The sequence below is a fragment of the Pseudorca crassidens genome, chromosome 8, assembly GCF_039906515.1.
Source record: "Pseudorca crassidens isolate mPseCra1 chromosome 8, mPseCra1.hap1, whole genome shotgun sequence".
In the NCBI taxonomy this organism is placed as follows: Eukaryota; Metazoa; Chordata; class Mammalia; order Artiodactyla; family Delphinidae; genus Pseudorca; species Pseudorca crassidens.
In genome coordinates, this window is record NC_090303.1 from 104,155,392 (window position 1) to 104,173,357 (window position 17,966).

Genomic DNA, 17,966 nt, shown 5'->3' on the forward strand with positions numbered 1-17,966 from the left:
CCTCCCACCCCTCCTGTGAGTCAGTGGCACTCGGGCGAAACATACACAGCGCTGACTCAGACTGAAGGCAACAAAAAAAGGAGCTAATGACTGACACGTGGAAACGTTAGCTAGTCAAAAGGCTTTCCCTACTATAAATAGACTTAATTCTCAAATTTATAAATGTTCATGGAAGGAAAAAAGCTTGATTTCCACACAACGGTCGTTCTCAAACTTCATGTGCCTCAGGCTCCCCGGGCTCCCCCTTCCCTGGCAGGTTCTGATTTACTAGGTCTGGGGCGGGCTGGACAGACTGCGGTTCTAACAAGTCCCGGGAGGCTGATGCTGGCGACCTGGGACCCCACCTGGGACCCCCAGAGCCCTACGGCCCTCCAGTGCTTAGAGAGAAGAGTCCCGTGCTTAAGGAGATAAACGCAGTTTTAAATATTCCAGATTACTAAGAAGGACAGTACACTGAGAACTTCACCAAATGCATGCTTATAATTACCCTCAGTACAAGCCTTTTAAAAAAATTGTGAAGAGGACTAATATGTATTTTCACAAAAATGAACTGAAGTTTCAGTGGACGTGAAAGGAAACTCTTAGAGATTCAAAAAACTATCCTATTTTCAACATGAAATAAACCCAAATTTCTTTGTCTTTAAAAGTCACATCTGGCTCAAAACAAAATTTATAATCCTCTCACATCCTTTGTGGAATGAAGCTGTGTATAAATAATATAAACTAATGTTATCAGCTTTTGTAAAACGGAATCCAGTTAATTTAAACGAAGTTCAAAGAAGATATCTGATTACCGGGAATACTTAAATGACATTCAAAAGGAGAACGTACATGGGACACTTACCCCCTTTGGTTCTGGAACAACCAGGTGCGTGCACTTCTTGTCGAGAGTCAGCTGGCAGCCCCCGCCATGGAAGGTGAGCATAGCCCACAGGGCGCTTCTGTCCTCAGGGGACACCTGGCAGGAACCAGAAAGCAAGCTTGCATCAGGAGGCTCCACCTCTGCTTACCTACTCGCTCACTTTATGATTAAAATACACTGTGACAGCATAACAATTTTGCTTTATCTACTTTCTCCCTTTTACTGAATGAAATTAGCCTAAGGGTATTAGTGGGAAAAACAGATGAGCTTCTAGCTATTTGTTTGTTATAATAAAAACTTTTACTCCTATCGTGAGTTTTATAATCGTCACTTTTTTTTGCCTTGTCACCAAGTAAATTGAAAAATACTTATATCCACACTCCAGAGATTGAATGGAGGATTATTTCGTTCTATAACAAAAATGATAGGAAAAAGAACTAGTACACCACTCCATCTTCCACCTGTGTCATTTTTTAAAAATGTTTACATACAATAGTATCAAAATCATATTTAAGGAACTCCTTAATAATTAATGGATAACAAATACTAATTATGAAATGGATAAAATAAAAGGTAAAAATACAGTGGTGCGTAAGCTCAGGGGAAAACGTAAGTATCAAACACACAGAAAATAAGACAAGCATAAAAGGAACAATTCTTATGCTTGCTGAGCGATGAAGTGGAGACTCCAGATGTAACGGCTCACGTGGTACAACAGGTTTCACTACAACAACCGACCAGCTACCATTTATTGCCTGCCTCCTATGTGCCAGGAACTGTGCCAAGGGCTCCGCGTCCACCCCTAGTCCCCGTGACCCGGTGGTGGGGTGCACACTCACAGAAATGACAGCTAGTAACTGGAAACCCAGACCCGGCTCCAAGCTGTATTTTCCCACTGCTCTAGACTGCTTCTCTAAGGGCGGTTACTACCAAACGTAGTTACTAAAAAATAAACTTTAGCGTCTCAAAGACAAAAGAAACATTTAAGAAAAATAAAGGTGTTAATCCTAAGATAATCCTCTAAGTCAATTTTTTTCTAGATAACTTATTATAAACTGTGAATTATGGCTAAGACTTCTGAACTTTGTCTCAAGTTAATTTTTTTAAAGTGTTGACAAAGAGCATGTTTTTTCCTTGTTAACTGCCATTATTCAGCCGGCCAAAGATCTAACATTCTATAGCTACTCTCATCCATTTCACAAATATTCCTAGAAATTATTTTGCATTCCATACTACTCTGTGAATACTAACAAGAACACACTAATTTTATAAAATCACCTTAAAAATCATTATCTTCTCTCTCTTTAATTTAGTAAGTCAGTGTCACATTTCAGGATACTGGATCAGAAGATGTTATTTTTCTTAGAGACTTTCACAAAAACATTTACATCCTGCAGCCTCTGGAGGTGAGATTTAATTACACGGTAATACATATTACTCTAATGAATCATTATATAATCTTTATTTAAAATGAAGGAAAACCCATAATCTAGATATGGCTTTATCACAAAGACTGGCCACCCATCAGTTAGGTATTATTTTTATTTCACTGACTGCAGTAACTCTAGTCCTGTACCCTGCTGGCCTGGATCCTGGCCCGGGTCTCAACAGGGCACAGGAAGTTGCTGTGGAAAGAACATCACATCGGGAAGAAGGGAGGCCTGGAATGGACACAGGGCCTCCAAACTCCAGCTAAGAGCAACTCGGAAAACCTCTGAGAACCAGATTCTTCATCGGCGAACGTTTGGGTTAAATGACTGAACGCGCAAACCAGCTCATTCAATGAATCTGTATCAGCATAATTAAGAATGCTCTTTCCACACCAAAATGTTAATGACAGTTACCTAGTGGTGACAGGATTATGGGGACATTTTAATTTTAATTTTTATACTTTTCTGTATTTTCCAAATTTTCAAGAGCATTAATTTTATAACTGGGGAAAAGTGCTTTTCTTTTTTAAAAAAAGTAATCTTCCTAAACTACATGTCTACGGTCTCAGCTAAGAAAGCCTGGATGTCTCCTCAACACCTTATGGCTGAGATCTGGAAGTTTCCAGACGGTGTCTCGGGCTTTCCTGATCTGTGTGTGCCTCAGCCCTGGTCCTGCTCCCAGCTGCTGCCACACCTGCGCTCTGACCTGCGGCCCCTCACCTGAGCTGCTCTCCCTGCCTCTGTGCCCCGCCCCTAGCCTCGGCTCAGCGCCCACGGCCCCTGCACTCCCACAGCAAGCTGCCCCTCTGAATGTGCCCCTCTGTCCCAAGCAGAGGCCACACCTCCACCCGCGTCCCTCTCGAGGAAGGGCTTCCCTCTGTGCCCCGGGGGCGCCCTCCTTCTCCAGGTCTCTCCGCCAGACACTCCTGGCTGCAGCCCCACAAGCTCTCCTTGTCCCGTCTTGCTTGCGAGCTACCATCCTACTGACTGGAGCCTTAGGTGAGAACCACGTCCTCCACTCTGGCGCCTTCGACAGGACCTAGTACAGTGCCAGGCACATGGGTAGGCAGTCAAGAAATATCTGTGGGTTGAGATACAGAATGGAAAGGCTTTGATCTCTTTAGTCCTCCAGATTTAAATGAGGACCCTGGCCAGGCTCTCCATCAGACTCATGACCTGTCCCCGCGACCTACCCAGCACATTACAACAGAGGCCTCAGCCTGCATCAATACCGGCTCAGAAGAAGGCAGGTGATGTCTGTGCTTCCCAACTTCTGCTGGCACAAGCTCCCTTCCCTACCTCTCCCTGGAGAGCTCTGGAAGACTCCAACAAAGAGCTCCAGCTTGTATCAACACCCTGACGGGAAAAGACAGAAGGTCACTGAGAACCACCAAGCAAACAGTCCTTTCGCAGCGCTGGAGCCCTGCCTGCCTGCCGTGTGCACGTGCGCGTGTGCAGGTGCTCCAGAGGCCTACCAGGTGCAGGTTAACTGTCGTGATCGCCCCTCCTGGTACTGCTCCCACACCCTGCACCCGCTTCAGCTCCGCGTATGTGACATTCCCCTTCTGGACTGTGCCCTCACCCGAGGGGGGGAACTGTATCCTCATTTATCCGCACCCCTGGGCGTTGTTCCCGTCACAAAGCATCCTCACGTATTTGGTGAACCGAAGTCCTTTCGCTGCACACTGAACATACGTTTGTTAGTATGTCTCACAACTGAATTCACATTTTTTAGCAACCACAAAATACTAGTGTCCCCAGTGCACTTTTCTGAACCAGGGCTTCTTCGTATGAACTAGTATCAAGTAAAGCCTTCCCCAGTCTTAGCTGAATGATCTTTATTCAAATAAAGCAGAGCTTTCTTTTCACCATCACGAGCGGCGAACTGTGAGGATAAGGGCAGTAACTGACCCATAAAGGTCATACCGACTCTGTTATTCCTAACGAATGTGCTTAAAAGGCTATAAAATTCCGCCGAGCACTCGCTGCGTCCGCCTTGGTCCACTCCAGCCCCAGCCGCTCCCCAGCCGCTCCCCACCCGGAGAAACACCTGCAGCCGGGCTGCTTCCCAGACGCCCGCACGCCCCCGCTTCCTTCACGGGGTCCCCGTTCTCCTCCTCCACTGACCTCACCTGTAGCTCCTCAGCCCAGAACCCGAGGTCCACCTAGACCCCTAAGCCTGTGTGCCAGACACAGAGCCCCGCGCTGCCGTCTTCCCGCTCCCGGGTCAACGAGCAGCATGGAGGGGCACCAACTGTCGCTCCGCACTGCTCCCTGGGGCCCTGCTCCGTCCCCGCAATAAAACCAACCACTATGTCTGACTTCATTCTCAGTCCCTCAGCATAACACCCCTCCTCCGGCACCATCTCTGTCTACTTCCAAGTCCCCTTTCTCCCCGGATCTCCCCATAACCCCACATGTTACGCAAGGCTCTATTCCTGACTACCTGTTCCCCTCTCTAGCCGCTCTGCAACGAAGCAGTAGCTCTCAGCCCCTCACGCTGCATCTCCCAGGCCCGACACTCGGACAGCGAGGGGCTTCAGTCCGACTTCATCACCTTCCCTCAGAAGCCAGAGTCCTCTCTGTTTCCCACGTCCGGCAATGTTCCTACTTTGGAAAAGGAAGTCATCTGCCTAGTGGCCTCCTGTGGAGCACCCACCACAGGCTCTGCACGCAGAGGCCCCCTGTGAGCACCGGCTCTTCCCTTTGCACAGCATCCCCCAAGTCACCAAGACCTTCCGATTCCCAGCCGTTCCTTAGATCCACGCCGTCGTCTTCTACACGGTGCTAACCTGGGTCCAAATCCTCATCTCAAGCCTAAAGACTGTGACTGGCCCTCCTGTCCACATTCCCATCCTTACCCTGCCCTCTGTCCTGCTTAGAGCTCCCAGACCAGTTCCACCTACAAGACTGCAAGTGATTTTAATTTGCTTGCTTTTTTCCTGTGTTTTCCAAATGTTCTAATGCAAACGTCTGCGTTTGCAGTCCAAGATTAAATATACAAGAAGAGTGAAACAGCGGCTACTTTATCGAGTTTCCTGTATTCTCTGCCCGCCTGCCTGCGCGCTTGTTCTCCTCCTCTCCTCCCAGCCACACGGCCTGTTCTGAGGCCGGTCCCCTCGCACGAGCCTCTGTGCCCCCATCCGGCTCCGCGCCAGTTCCGCCCGTCGTTTCAGGCCCCTCACATCTTGCCGCCTCCACCAAGGCTTTCCTGATCCCACAGTCTACACCGGCGCCACCTTCTCTAAACTCACACCCCAACACCCGTGCCCCTGATTCAGCACAGCCTGCACGTGGGCCATGCGCACTACAACCGCAGGTGTTAAGTGCACTGCATAATAACCTATCACACATGCCAGAGCCTTCGTGACATGTAATCTCGGTTCTACTTCTCTCCAAGGCTACAAGGTTCTCCAGAACCAGTTAACATTTAAACATGTCTAACCCCTAACTTTAAACCCTGTTTTAAATTCACACGCTCTTGATGTCCTTTTATGTTTCCCAAGTCAGGTCCGCTAAGTACCACGTCACTATGACCTTGATCCCAGAAAACACCCACAGGACTCCCTGCCCCGGCTTCTTCCTCGCCCTCTGGTTCGCGGCTCTGAATCATGAGCCCAGAAATCCAATCCATACGAATATACTTAAATGCAAAATTTACCTTTTGCCACAGTACATTGTGTTTATGCATAAGGAGCAATAAAGTATCTTCATTTAAAACTTTTCTGGTATTTATTATACCTTTGGAACATACAGAGGAGTATAAACAATAAACATTACGTGTAACCACAGTACCCATCGTGAGAAGATTTTCATTTTAGCCAACTTTAAAGATCATCAACATGTAAATATACATTTATAGCAAAGATGTGAAAAATGCTGAAAAATACAAATACCAGCAAAATTCTGGTTCTTAAGGGAAAAAAAGCCAACTTTTCAAGGATCTCTATTAAATCAATGTAGCAAAAACAGAGGATTTTATAATTTTAAAGAACTTTCAGAATTTACGAGACATAAAAACACAATGACAAAATTAATTTTACTTATTGCTTGGACAGAGAAGGGATCATGGTGATACCGTTTGAATGAAAAGCTGAGTCTGGCCGACAATCTAACAATATTAAGCTAATATTACCCGGTTCCATAATCCTCTACTACAAAGGTGTAAGAAAAAGGCAAGATTATGATCAAATCCCTTTTCGTCTCACCTAACATCCTTGATACATCCCTTTCTCAAAGGCTTCCACGGGGATGGAAGACTAAACGCCTTCTCAAAACTATCACCTTAAGAACTACAGACAGGGATGAGGCCTACTGAGGTCAGAGAAAATGGGAGCCCTTTAAACTGCTTCTTCCTGCCCAATGGCTACTAATTGTTCCATGTAACCTAAAAAGTGAGTTTAAACAACACCAACTTGGTTTTTCATAATAATCGTTTACTGTTTGAGGGTTTTTTACCTAGGGGGTTGAGAGGACAGAATACCATAAAACAATATTAAACATTCACTTCTCACACTACCCAGAATTCACTGCCATTAACATTTTGGTCCCTCTTACAGATATTTCCTATATATTATATTTGGTTGATGTAATACTGTACATAACTGTTATACCCGGCTTCTTCCCCAGTTAAGACATTCCCCATGTCTTTACATATATTCATAAAACAAAATTCACAACTGGCTACATAACTAGATTAGTATGTAAGTGTACAGAACAGGTTTCTTAAACATTTCCAAATCGTGGATCATCTGTTTCCAAATTTACCCTCTTATAAATAAAGCTGCGCTGAACACCTTTATGCATCAATCTGCCCTCATTTCTATCAATTTGGGATGAACTTCTAAACATAAGAGAACTGCAGGGGAAGCAGAAAGACTATTTTATGGCTCTGACCTGGCTCAACTTTTCTAGAAAACCGCTGCACTGAACTGCACTCCTGCCGGGAGAGGGGAACTTGTCTGCAGCTCCACCAGCACCGAATATACTCTTACAAATTTGATAAGCAGAAAATCTTATCTCAGCGCTATTAAGGCGTTCACGTCTTTGTTTATAAAGTGTATCAAAGGTTTTGCTATGCTCATTTGTAATTCCTCTTTATAAAGCTGTAAATTCAGTTTTCTGCCTTGTTTATGTTTACTGAGGTCTTATTTTTTTCTTTTATTGATCTGCATGAGCCCCTTATTTATTAATAAAATTCTCTGCCTTTATTTCTGAATGAATTTTCCTTGTCATCTTTCAATTTCATTTTTACTATGTTTTCATATTCAAGTTTTAAATCTTTGTAATCCTTTAGAAAGACCACTTTCACCCATTAAAGCTCTAAGTCTTAAGACTAAGTATGAATATTTAAATCATTTTAAGTGTGTCATAAGGTCATACTGAATATGCAGTTTAGTAAGTAACACTGGTTTACAAATACATCATAAATCCAATCATATAAAAACTCAGAACTGTTATGTGTAAATAACACAAAACTAATTGTACTATGCTTACCTGAGAGAGGCAGGCAGTGATTCCAAAGAAAATCTGACATGACTCTGGAGAAAAGCCATTTACTCTGTTTTACAGTTATTAAGATACCAATGAAATGAGATTAGTGCAAGCTCTGTTTCACTAAGAGACATTTCCTATTGGCCCGTTTGGACATTGCCCACCCTCTGCTTCCCATTCAATCCATTTAGGAAAGAGACAGACTTAAGTTGACCAAAGAAGAGTGCAGGGCAGACTGGAAAAAAGAGAAGTTGACAGCACAGAAAGAACTGAGAGGTTTTCCATAAAGTGCATTTTCAAATCCAATCTCTCCACTTATATCATCAATAAAATGGGCATAACATACTCATGGAAAAAAACATCTAACTATATACACATATATAAACACACACATGCCTATACATGTACACAACCACACATGGCATAGTGATTATTTTAAAAGCAAAATGAGGGTCTTAAGTTTACTTTAACATGATTACTTCTGTCACACAGCAGAGTCTTTCATAAAAGAACTTGACTTCTAGTTTTATTACCATCACGAACTCTCTGAATTTGGGCAAGACAACCCTGAGCTTCAGTTTTCCCTTTGTTAAAACAAAAGTTAGTATATATAACTCCCAAGATTCTCCCCAATTCTAAAGCTCTGACTTTCAAATTCATTCAACACGTTTTCTGAGAGCTTACAGAGTGCAGACGCTGGGCACAGGGCTCTCCATAAGCAGACATGACCTCTAGGTGCCTGTACTTTACGGTCTATTCAAAGCAAACATGACTTTTTTAAGAATCTGGAGTGTCTAGAATTCAAATGGGTTAAAGTATTACTTCTCTTTCCCTACAGGAGAAAAGTACACCTCCTGAGATAGGTGAATTAAGAAAAAAGATCAGACTGAAAATTTTCTTGCAGTTTGGAAGTCTCCTACCCAGGTCTGAGAAAACCGCACAGAGATTCGGGCCTCCTGGCTGCCCTGAGCTCCTCAGACCCCAACATCACGCCTTCAGCCCCATCATCCAAGCTCTGTCTCCATCCTCCTACCTTAGTTCAGGGACTGTCTACTTCCAAAGACCTGGGGAAACATGAACAGAGGCTAAGAGTGTGCTGCCTAACCGAGTCTCAGGAGTTCTTTCTGCTCCTTTAACCTTCCTTGGGAAAACAGGCAGTTAGTGCTCAAACAAAGTGCCAACTTCTCAGGAAATCCTTGCGTAGCGAGTGCACGATCCAGGCCAGGAAAAACTAGCCTCTTATCCTCAAAAACACCCTTTCCCTCCCAGTCTTCTTTCACCTGTGCTTGTAAAGAAAACAAACAAACACAACTCAAACTCCTAAAAAACCAAGGCCAAAAACAAACCAGGAACCAATTTCCGTTAACTCTTCAGACAGTGGAAGAGAAATCTTAGAATGTTTGAGCTGGAGCTGCTGTAAGTTGTGCACGTCCTCTAAGAACTGCGTGGAAGGAGGTATTTTCTCTGTTTATCTGAGGTCTCCTATACATATTTAATACACGAAGATTCCCTCCCCCCGCGTCGATCCAGTAGTAAGTGCCTGGCAGAGCCACACAACACGGTAAATAACGTCACCTCTGCCCGGGTCTAACACTAGGACATCATGACCGCACAGTATCAGGTACCTTAACGGAAGTGACCTCCAAAATCAGATTATGCCTGGAATGACCCTGCAGGGAAGCTTCACACTTCCAGGGCGAAAACAGGGACTCTGAGGCCTAGAGCACAGAACAGCAGGCTGCAGAGGGCTCACTCCTGCTTCCAGCACAGTGTGTGTCAGTGTGTATGTGGGCTGGGTAGTTCCAGGGCCACACTCAGGAAACGCTGAATGAACCAACACGTAGTGCGGGGCAGCTCCTTGGGGGCAGGAATGAGGCCCTGTCGACCCCTCTGTTTTCAGAACCAGGCCCAGAGCAGGTGGTCAACATGGGTCCTGAATTAATAAACCAATGGAATTAAAAAGAATAATGGTGCGTGATATAAAACTAAAAATGTCCTGATGTTCTCTTCTCCAATTTATTCTTCAAACAATTCATGATTTGGTTCACACAGACTTAGAATTTTAGAAATAGTCCATCTAACTAGACACCACAAAAACCATCTATTTCAAAGATAACAGAACTGAGGTCCAGACCAGCCGAGATCCTAAAGCCAAGTCGCAGAAGAACTAGAACTTGGGCCTTGGGTCCCAGCCTAGAGCTGCTTCCACACAGCTGGTCCCCCCACCCCGCCCCGGCCCCCCAGGGGTAATGACAAGGATCAGGTATACACACCTGGATACCGGATGGAAAGAGCAGGGACAGAGTGAACACAACACCACCTCCCCTAACTAATGAGCCAGCTCAGTAAGCGAAGACCACTCCAGTACTAAACCCCTCCCGCCCCACTTCCCCACAAAGGATACGGCAGAAGAGCTCCACACTGAACGGACAGAATCACCCAAGAAGGCTGAAAAAGAAAACATTAACGCACGTCAAAGCACAGTTCCAGTTCATACTCAACATGTCGTCACGTTACTAGTGAAGCTCCTAGAAAAGTAAAGGCTCTGTTACAACCGATTACACAGCATCCAGATTACAGTCACGAGTATTCACGTAGCAGAAACGTCAGAGTGGAACGTTAGTTATTAGTGCCCAAGGTGAAAAGCCCAATTGCAGAATGAAACACTACCAGATCTTAAAAAATTATTATGTATAGAGATTTATTTATTTATTTATTTTTGGCTGCACTGGGTCTTCGTTGCTGTGCGCGGGCTTTCTCTAGTTGCAGCGAGCGGGGGCTACTCTTCGTTGCGGTGCACGGGTTTCTCATTGCGGTGGGTGGCTTCTCTCGTTGCAGAGCGCGGGCTTCAGTAGTTGCAGCACATGGGCTTCAGTAGTTGTGGCTCGCGGGCTCTAGAGCACAGGCTCAGCAGTTGTGGCGCACAGGTTTAGCTGCTCTGCGGCATGTGGGATCTTCCCAGACCACGGCTCAAACCCGTGTCCCTTGCATTGGCAGGAGGATTCTTAACCACTGCGCCACCAGGGAAGTCCCTGGAAATTTAAATTCTAGGTTTACACACTTTCTACTGCTTAAGCCTCTAGGCCGGCTAGAAACTGTCCTCACAACTGGGGGGACGGGGAACTGACAGCCCTCCCTACCCCCATCTGAGGTACAGACAGCCCCGCTACGTTTCCTTCTGGAGTCCTGAACCCAGTCAGGTATGAATTCGTGAGTTTTTTTCAGTGAAGCCAAGTAGATACAATGTTTGTAAATCACAGAAAGAATTTCTGTCTGGTAATCTTTTTATGAATTGCAAAACTCAGATTAATTATAAAACCTTAGACTAATTACTACCTTTTTGGTAATTTACATTTTTGAAAAATTACCTCATTATTTCTACATTTAATTTTAAAAATTACATTAATCATTATCCTGATAGCTCTGCTTCACAGGATTACGATGTAAAAATACAGTAATAACCCACTTAGCCAGCTGACTTCCAGAAGCTTCGCCACCTGCAACGTAAATACACACCCACTTCTCATGCATTATATACACCTTGAAAGAACTTTAGAAATCAAAGTACCCCCTCCTCATTTTTCAGGGAACATCAACAATTTCTCAGCATAAGTTTATAAGTAAGTGTAACGTCTGTGAAAAAGCATAGAAATATTACACATTTTATAAAATAAAGACTGGCTCTACTTGGATTAATCACTTCATGATGATTTGATAATTCTGCCAAGTGTGTAACTAACTTGGCGGATGAAGCCACCAAGCTGGAAGGGAGTGTGCAACGTCTCCACGCACAGTGTCTCCAGCGGCTGTTCGCTTCTTGCAGTCCTGGGGAGACTCCAGCTGGACAGGAGGGAACTGGCCACCACTCCTCCTGCATTCAGGACACCCTCGCGTGGGCCGAGCCTTATTCCCAGCAGTGACACCAGAGCCCTCTGCTGTTCCCCGGCGGCGTGGGAGCACGAGGGAGGCTTGCCTGAGACCAGTTTTCCCGGCCACCCTTTGTCTCATGTCAGCAGGATTCTCAGAGCCTAGGTCAACGCACTGCAATACCACTCGGATGGTGTGGGTGCGGCTCCTCCCGCATCCAGTGGGAGGGAAGCGCCCACGACCGGAGGAGCTCACACTCCGGACAGGCAGCCCTTATGACTCTGCATGCAGCATTCACCCTGGAAAGCTGTCCCTGGGGGCTGGGGAGCAGCGAGTACGCGCGTCCCGGTTACAGACTGCAGGGCTGGCAGCAGTAAAGCAGAACAGACTCCCTGCGGCCCTCATCCAGGTAAGTCTAGAGAAGATAATGCAGCAAAGAAGGAGGACACACTAATGATAATACAGCAGGAACGGAGAGCTAGAAGAGCACAGTAATGAGGAGCTATTATCCCAAAGGCAGATAATAATAAATTAAAATAAATTCACTGCTGAAAGTCAGCATAATTAAGAGGGCCCAAGGCCACTGAGGAACGTATTTCCATTAAAAAAGATTATTTTAAAAATCTTGGTGCCTAAAGAAGCAAGTTTTAAACATCCATAAAATTCAAATATGAGAAAGATAAACTGTCCCTGGGCAAAAGGAAGCCTAAATTTTTAAAGTATTTGTCAAATTTAACATTAAGGTAAAGGCCAAGGGATATGCACTTAGAGAACCAGGCCTCCGCCTTCGGCTGGACACAGACCACACTACTAACAGCAGCCCCCAGTAGGAAACTTACTAGGTTCAGACAAGAACTCGAGGGTCTACCAGCACTATCTGGAATGAGTGCAAACTGCTGGATGGGTTCTGGAAAATTCTACCATCCTGTAATGCAACACTGCAGTCGCTGGACAGTATAGGTGCTGCCACAAAATTAAAAGCAGGCAGGAATGCTGAAAGAGATCAAAAAGCAGGATGCCTGGGAGTCGTTTTGAAATACTACAGCCAAAGGGAGTAGGATGGGAGCTAGACTGGGAGAACGGTGACCACGGCGGGAGCTGGGTGGTGGCTGCTTGTATGCAGCCGTATTGCAGACGGACCTTCCTGGGAACACAACTTCAGTGTAAAGTGAAGGAGACAGCGCTGTTTAGCCCAGAATTGTAGCGAGGATGGGTCACCGTTTTGCACCGTCACCTCACAGCTGGCACCGGCATCTGCAGGACAGAGGAGCAGGTCCACGGTGACGCTACACCCCATCCTCCAGGGTATTCACACAATGAAATGCAGGCTTTCTGTTATCTGGTTTCCTTTTTTCCTCTTTTTTTACATTTCAGTTTGGGCAATTTATATATAAATACAAACATATATTCAAGTTATATGATGTTACTGTACATAAGAATTTCATTTCAGGATAATAGAGGGGGTATTACAAAATATTTGCTACAAAAAGGGGCTCGAGGGGTCGCTGGACTTAAGAAGCACTGCAGTAAGTGGTCTGCGGAAGCTGACTGGGCGCCCCAAACGTGTTAACAAGGCTGCCCTTTCAAGGTGCACTAGGAAATCCACACAACGTGTGAAGTCACTGTGATAACAGGCTCCAGGCTACTGTCTGAGGGGAAAAAAGTTTGCAGACAGGGGAAGGGATGAGATACAGTCCCTCAAGCCAAGAAAGAGTGGAAGCAAACCACAGGCCGAAACAGGGCCCCAGGGAACCGGTGCCGGGGTCCACAGCCTAGTGTCCGTGGCAGGTCCACCTCTCCTACGAGGCGGCTGCAGGTGAAGCCGGCAGGAACCTGCTGTCAGACTTCAAAAAGGCTCGGGCGGAGTGAGCCGCTGGCCAGGCGGAAGCAAGCATCCAGCCAGAAACACGACCACCATCCTCACCGCCGCAAGTTAAGTCATTCCGACTTACACAGCGCCCTCCTGAGAACCTTCTTGTGAGACAGATCTGCTTTCAGGCTTATGTTCCAAAATCAGGCTTCTAAGCCTGCAGGGCAGCGTTTCAGACCCTGGACGCTGGTGGCATTCAGGCCTCGCAGCGGCCAGCCGGCAACCCCGCTGCCCAGCTGGACTCAGCGGCACTCTCTCTTAATTCCTACCTCTCTCATTATTAAGCCACAGTAACTGTCATGTTGATTTTTTTTTAAGATAACACATGTAACAGCATAGAAAAGAGAAAAAAAAGGGTAGTGGAACAGAACCATTTTAAAACAAATATACACTATAAATGATGAGAAAAAACAGAAGGATCGAAATTATAAACTTAAATTTTAAAAACCCACATTTAACAGCAGTCAGTTCAACCAGCAGCCACAACAGAGCAGCACAGTATGCAGATCAACAAAACTGAACAATTCACCCACCAGCTGAGACTCTACTTTCTAGGATAAACTACCCACAGGTCAAGCTGGATAGTGGAACAGAGAGCCACCAGAGGGACAGTGGCACAAGGGGTCACTGTGACCCTTGTCGGAGAGCAGAGCCATAGCCCAGAGAGGGCAGGGCTCCCCTAGGCTTGTCTGCCTGGAAATCAGGACCCCTGGCCACTGGGGATGGAAGGGAGCCCTGTTCCAGGAGTTCCTCTTGGAATCAATAAACTTTCTTAGCAGAATTCACCCACGTCATCTGCTTCAAGACAGCACGTCCACTGCCTTCAACACGTTTCCTTGGCTTAGACAACTTCCAGACGGTGACAAAACGGGGCCACCCGCAGCAGGTGCGTAAGCGGTAACGTGCAGAAACCTTGCTGAAGCCTGATTTCACGTAGAGGGCCTTCTGCTGGATGGTTCCTCAGATGCCAAGAGCATCTCCCACCCAGAGCCGCACCTCAGCAAAGAGTGTGAGAAGAGCTGCACGGAAACTTCAACGTACTGCTTGCAAGATACTTGATGAAGCGCACAGAATTCATTAAATTTACTACCAACCTTGACTACAGGCAAATCAAAGACTTCCCGAGCTTCTCCCACCTCCGGATTGTCCCCGTCTTCTGAAATGATGTGTGAGGCGAGTGCATTGTACGACACTTCCTTAGCTTTCCCAGCTTTTAGAAGCTGAATAACCTTTAAAAAACCACACAAATTAAAATGGAAAATGCTGTATTTCATTCTCAATTTATACAAATTATTACAGTGAAAATTCTAATAAACGCACACCATGTTCTCCACATAAGATTAATAACCTTGCACTAAGTCATATGCAATGAAACATATGGGGGCAACAAAAAGCAGCAAATCTTGATTCACTGACAGGTAAGCACGGAGGCTCCTCTGACCCAGGTACTACACAGGGTCCGTCTTGAACACAGGACTGACAGACAAGGTGAGCACAGCACCGTAAGTGCTGAGACTGGGCTAGCACGCGACACGCCATGTCTCAAACATAAAGGCTTGGGGACAGGTAGTTTCTGACAAACGGAAACGTTTCTGGAAGAGGAGCTATAGGAGCCGAATCCTTATGAACTTAAAGGCGTCAGCAAGGCAAAAACACGTGCATCGTGTGGAGAGAGCAGCATTCAACACGCTGGACGGCTGAACGTGGATTAGACCGTCTACTGTGCTTCATAGATGCTGTGCAGAAACCTTTGTATTTTATCCTGAAATAAAATACAGAATGTCTCCTGGAGAGACACTGAGGGCTGGTCAGTAGGGACGAGGCATGATCAGACTTCACAGAAAGACTGCCGTCAGCACAAGAAGAATGCACTTACACTGCAGGACTGGAGCTGTGACACCTGTTAAGAAACAACTGCAATAATTCAGGCGAAAGAGGCAGGTAACTTAACTGGAAAAAGGTCATCAGGGACAAGAAGATGATGTGAGAGAAGCAGCAAGACCTGGTGACCGAAAGGGGCACGTGGAAGAGAAACTGGGGAACGACAGCACACTGCTCCCGAGGACCACGTCTAAGAGCGGGTGTGGGGGGAAGACAAAAGTCTCAGTTTAGGGCATGGCCTTCTTTGGTGCCCCTCTAAGAACGAGGAAGACACCCAGCGCATCGAGGATGAGACCTGGGTCCCGCCTGAGTGGAGCCCTCAGTCCACTACAGAGACAGGGCAAAGCTTTGGGAGTGAATGAGACGCCGCAGCGGGAAGGGAAGAGAGGCCACGGCCAGCAGTGGAGGCTGTGGGGAGGGTGGAGGCCAGGAGCCGGACGCCAGGAGCACGCTTCACGCTCAGAGCAGCCGAGTGCACCCCACACGTGGAAGTGAACTAGATGTTCATCCAACGCACGTGAACTCTCTGAACCCACATTTATAAGATTCAGAGAATCGAATATCCCTGACTCTAAACTTTTCAGAAAATATACTGTTTCAGATCAAAGTGGTTTGCAAGGACATTTTTTAAGCCCTTAAACTTGATTCACAGTTGAGTAAACATGGTTCCAGTGCAGCCTGCTCCAGGTTTTAAGTAACACATGGTTCAGGTCACTCTTAAGAGCCAAAGTCCTAAAATGAAATAGGGGCGGGATGAGAGAGGGGAAGAACAGTGGACAGTGAAGAAAGGGAAACCCTGGAAGGGAGAAGCCGCACCTTACAGGCACTTCAGCCCTCTGAGCTCAGCACCTGTTTACCTTTGAATTCAAAGCCTCTTTAGAGTTACAGTGGAGAAAGGACCACCTAGGTGGTGATCCAAGGGAGTTTGGTTACTAAGATACCGACAGGCAAGCCTCTGGAAGGCCAAGGCCCATCAGCCTTCCACAGAGCCTTTTAGGCCACCCAAGTTTTACTTGTTAAGTATCAGTCTCCACTCAGGAGGCCCAGACCACAGGTCTCCAAGCTTAGCACTCAGGGCCAATGAGACACCCAGGTGATAAAACTGTAAAGATAAACTTTAGGAAAAAGAACAGTGTTAAGAATCACCTGCAGACTCAGCTGCGGTTAATTCCCACAATGGAAAAACAACATTCTAACGTTCAAACACAAACACATGTTCTACTTAGGAAAAGCCACGATATCCTTTGGCATGAGCCCGAACGACAAAAAAAGTCCAATGTTCAGTGTGACGGCGTTACCAGGGTATTTTTCCATTACTGTGTAATTCACCCAATTAGGGAAATCAAGGAACACGCAACCGCTGGTGGTAAACTGAGGGTTCACTGCCGCACACGAGATGACCGAGCCGCAGACCTGCGACCTGGGGTGGCTGCCACACCAGAGCGACTAGCCGTCCGCTCAGCAGTCCGGGACCCACGTCCCTACCAGCTCCACCGGCCGAAGCTCCCGCCACGCTCGGACCCACCGTCTGGGCGTCAGGGGAGCCCAGACCGCCGACGCTGCCGCGGGAAGTGCGGCCCGGTCCGAACTCCGCCCAGAAAGGAGCGGAGTGGGAAGCTGGCGAGGCGGCCACGAGACAGCACCCCGGTCCCCCACCGCGCGGGGACGGGGACAATCGGCGCAGGGCTCCAGGGCAGACCCACCTCCCAATGCCCTCCTCCCCCAGTCCGGACACAACCCCTTCCTGCCGCGGATCCCTCAGGCCCCCAGGTCCCCTCCCCCTGTTACAGGGGTCAGCACCCCTCCCAAGTTTCCTCCCTCCCCGACCGCGGGGCCCACAGACCAGCTCCCTCTCCCCTCCCTCCCCTCCGGCCCCGCTACCGGCCTGCTCGGCGCCAGGCGGCCCAGCCTCCGCGCAGCCACGCCGGCGGGCAACCGGCGGCGGGGCCCCGACGTTGTGCGCCCTGGCGCGCGGCCGGAGCGAGGACGGGCCGGGGACGCGGGGGTAGGGGCGGGGGCGACGCGGTACCTGTGGGTCGATGTCGCCCACCGCGTAGTACTTGACCTCCCTGAACATCTCCTCGGGAACTTTGGGCGCCTGGTCCGACATGGTCGCGGCGGCCCGAAGGCTCCGCGGCGGCTCCCGCCCCGCCAGGCCCGCCCGCGGGGCTCGCTCCCGAACGGCGCGGCCCGCGCGGCCCCGGCCCGGTCCTGCGAGTCGGGCCCGCTCCCCCGCCCTCGGCGCCCCCGCCCGCGCCGGGCCGCCCAAGCGCGGGAGCCGCGCGAGCCCTGCGGGCCGCACCATCCCGCCCGCCGCCGAGGGGGAGCCGAGGGACGGGCGGTCGGCCGGCGCCGCCCAGCGCCTCTGCTGCAGCCCGCGGCCCCGCGGACATTGGCACCGAGCAGTCCGCTCCAGAGACGGGGGCCCGTGGCCGCCGCCGCCCCCTCAGGAGGAAGCCCGGGGGTCGAGGGGAAACGCACCCCCCTCGGAGGGACCGGAGTGGGCCGGTCCCGGGAAAGAAGGGAACGCGGAGGCCCCTCCCGACAGCACGCGCGGCCGCAA

The 17,966-nt window shown here is 48.1% G+C and overlaps 1 protein-coding gene across 5 annotated transcripts in view; it reads right to left on the reverse strand.

Annotated features, from left to right (window-relative positions):
• PAXIP1 (PAX interacting protein 1) overlaps positions 1–17,608 on the reverse strand; it is a 48,020-nt gene extending 30,412 nt beyond the window's left edge. The window contains exons 1-5 of one of the 5 annotated variants that reach the window (XM_067747551.1): positions 17,433–17,608; positions 14,617–14,751; positions 10,190–10,233; positions 7,789–7,852; positions 845–958 (exon numbers count right to left, since the gene is read on the reverse strand). In XM_067747551.1, coding sequence (XP_067603652.1) covers positions 845–958; positions 7,789–7,852; positions 10,190–10,233; positions 14,617–14,751; positions 17,433–17,513 — 438 coding nt within the window. In that variant the 5' untranslated portion in view covers positions 17,514–17,608. Of the gene's footprint in view, positions 1–844; positions 959–3,485; positions 3,649–7,788; positions 7,853–10,189; positions 10,234–14,616; positions 14,752–17,432 lie in introns of those variants that run through there. The other 4 variants (XM_067747552.1, XM_067747556.1, XM_067747555.1 and 1 more) reach the window with 4 other exon arrangements.
• Between the last annotated feature and the right edge of the window lie 358 nt (positions 17,609–17,966).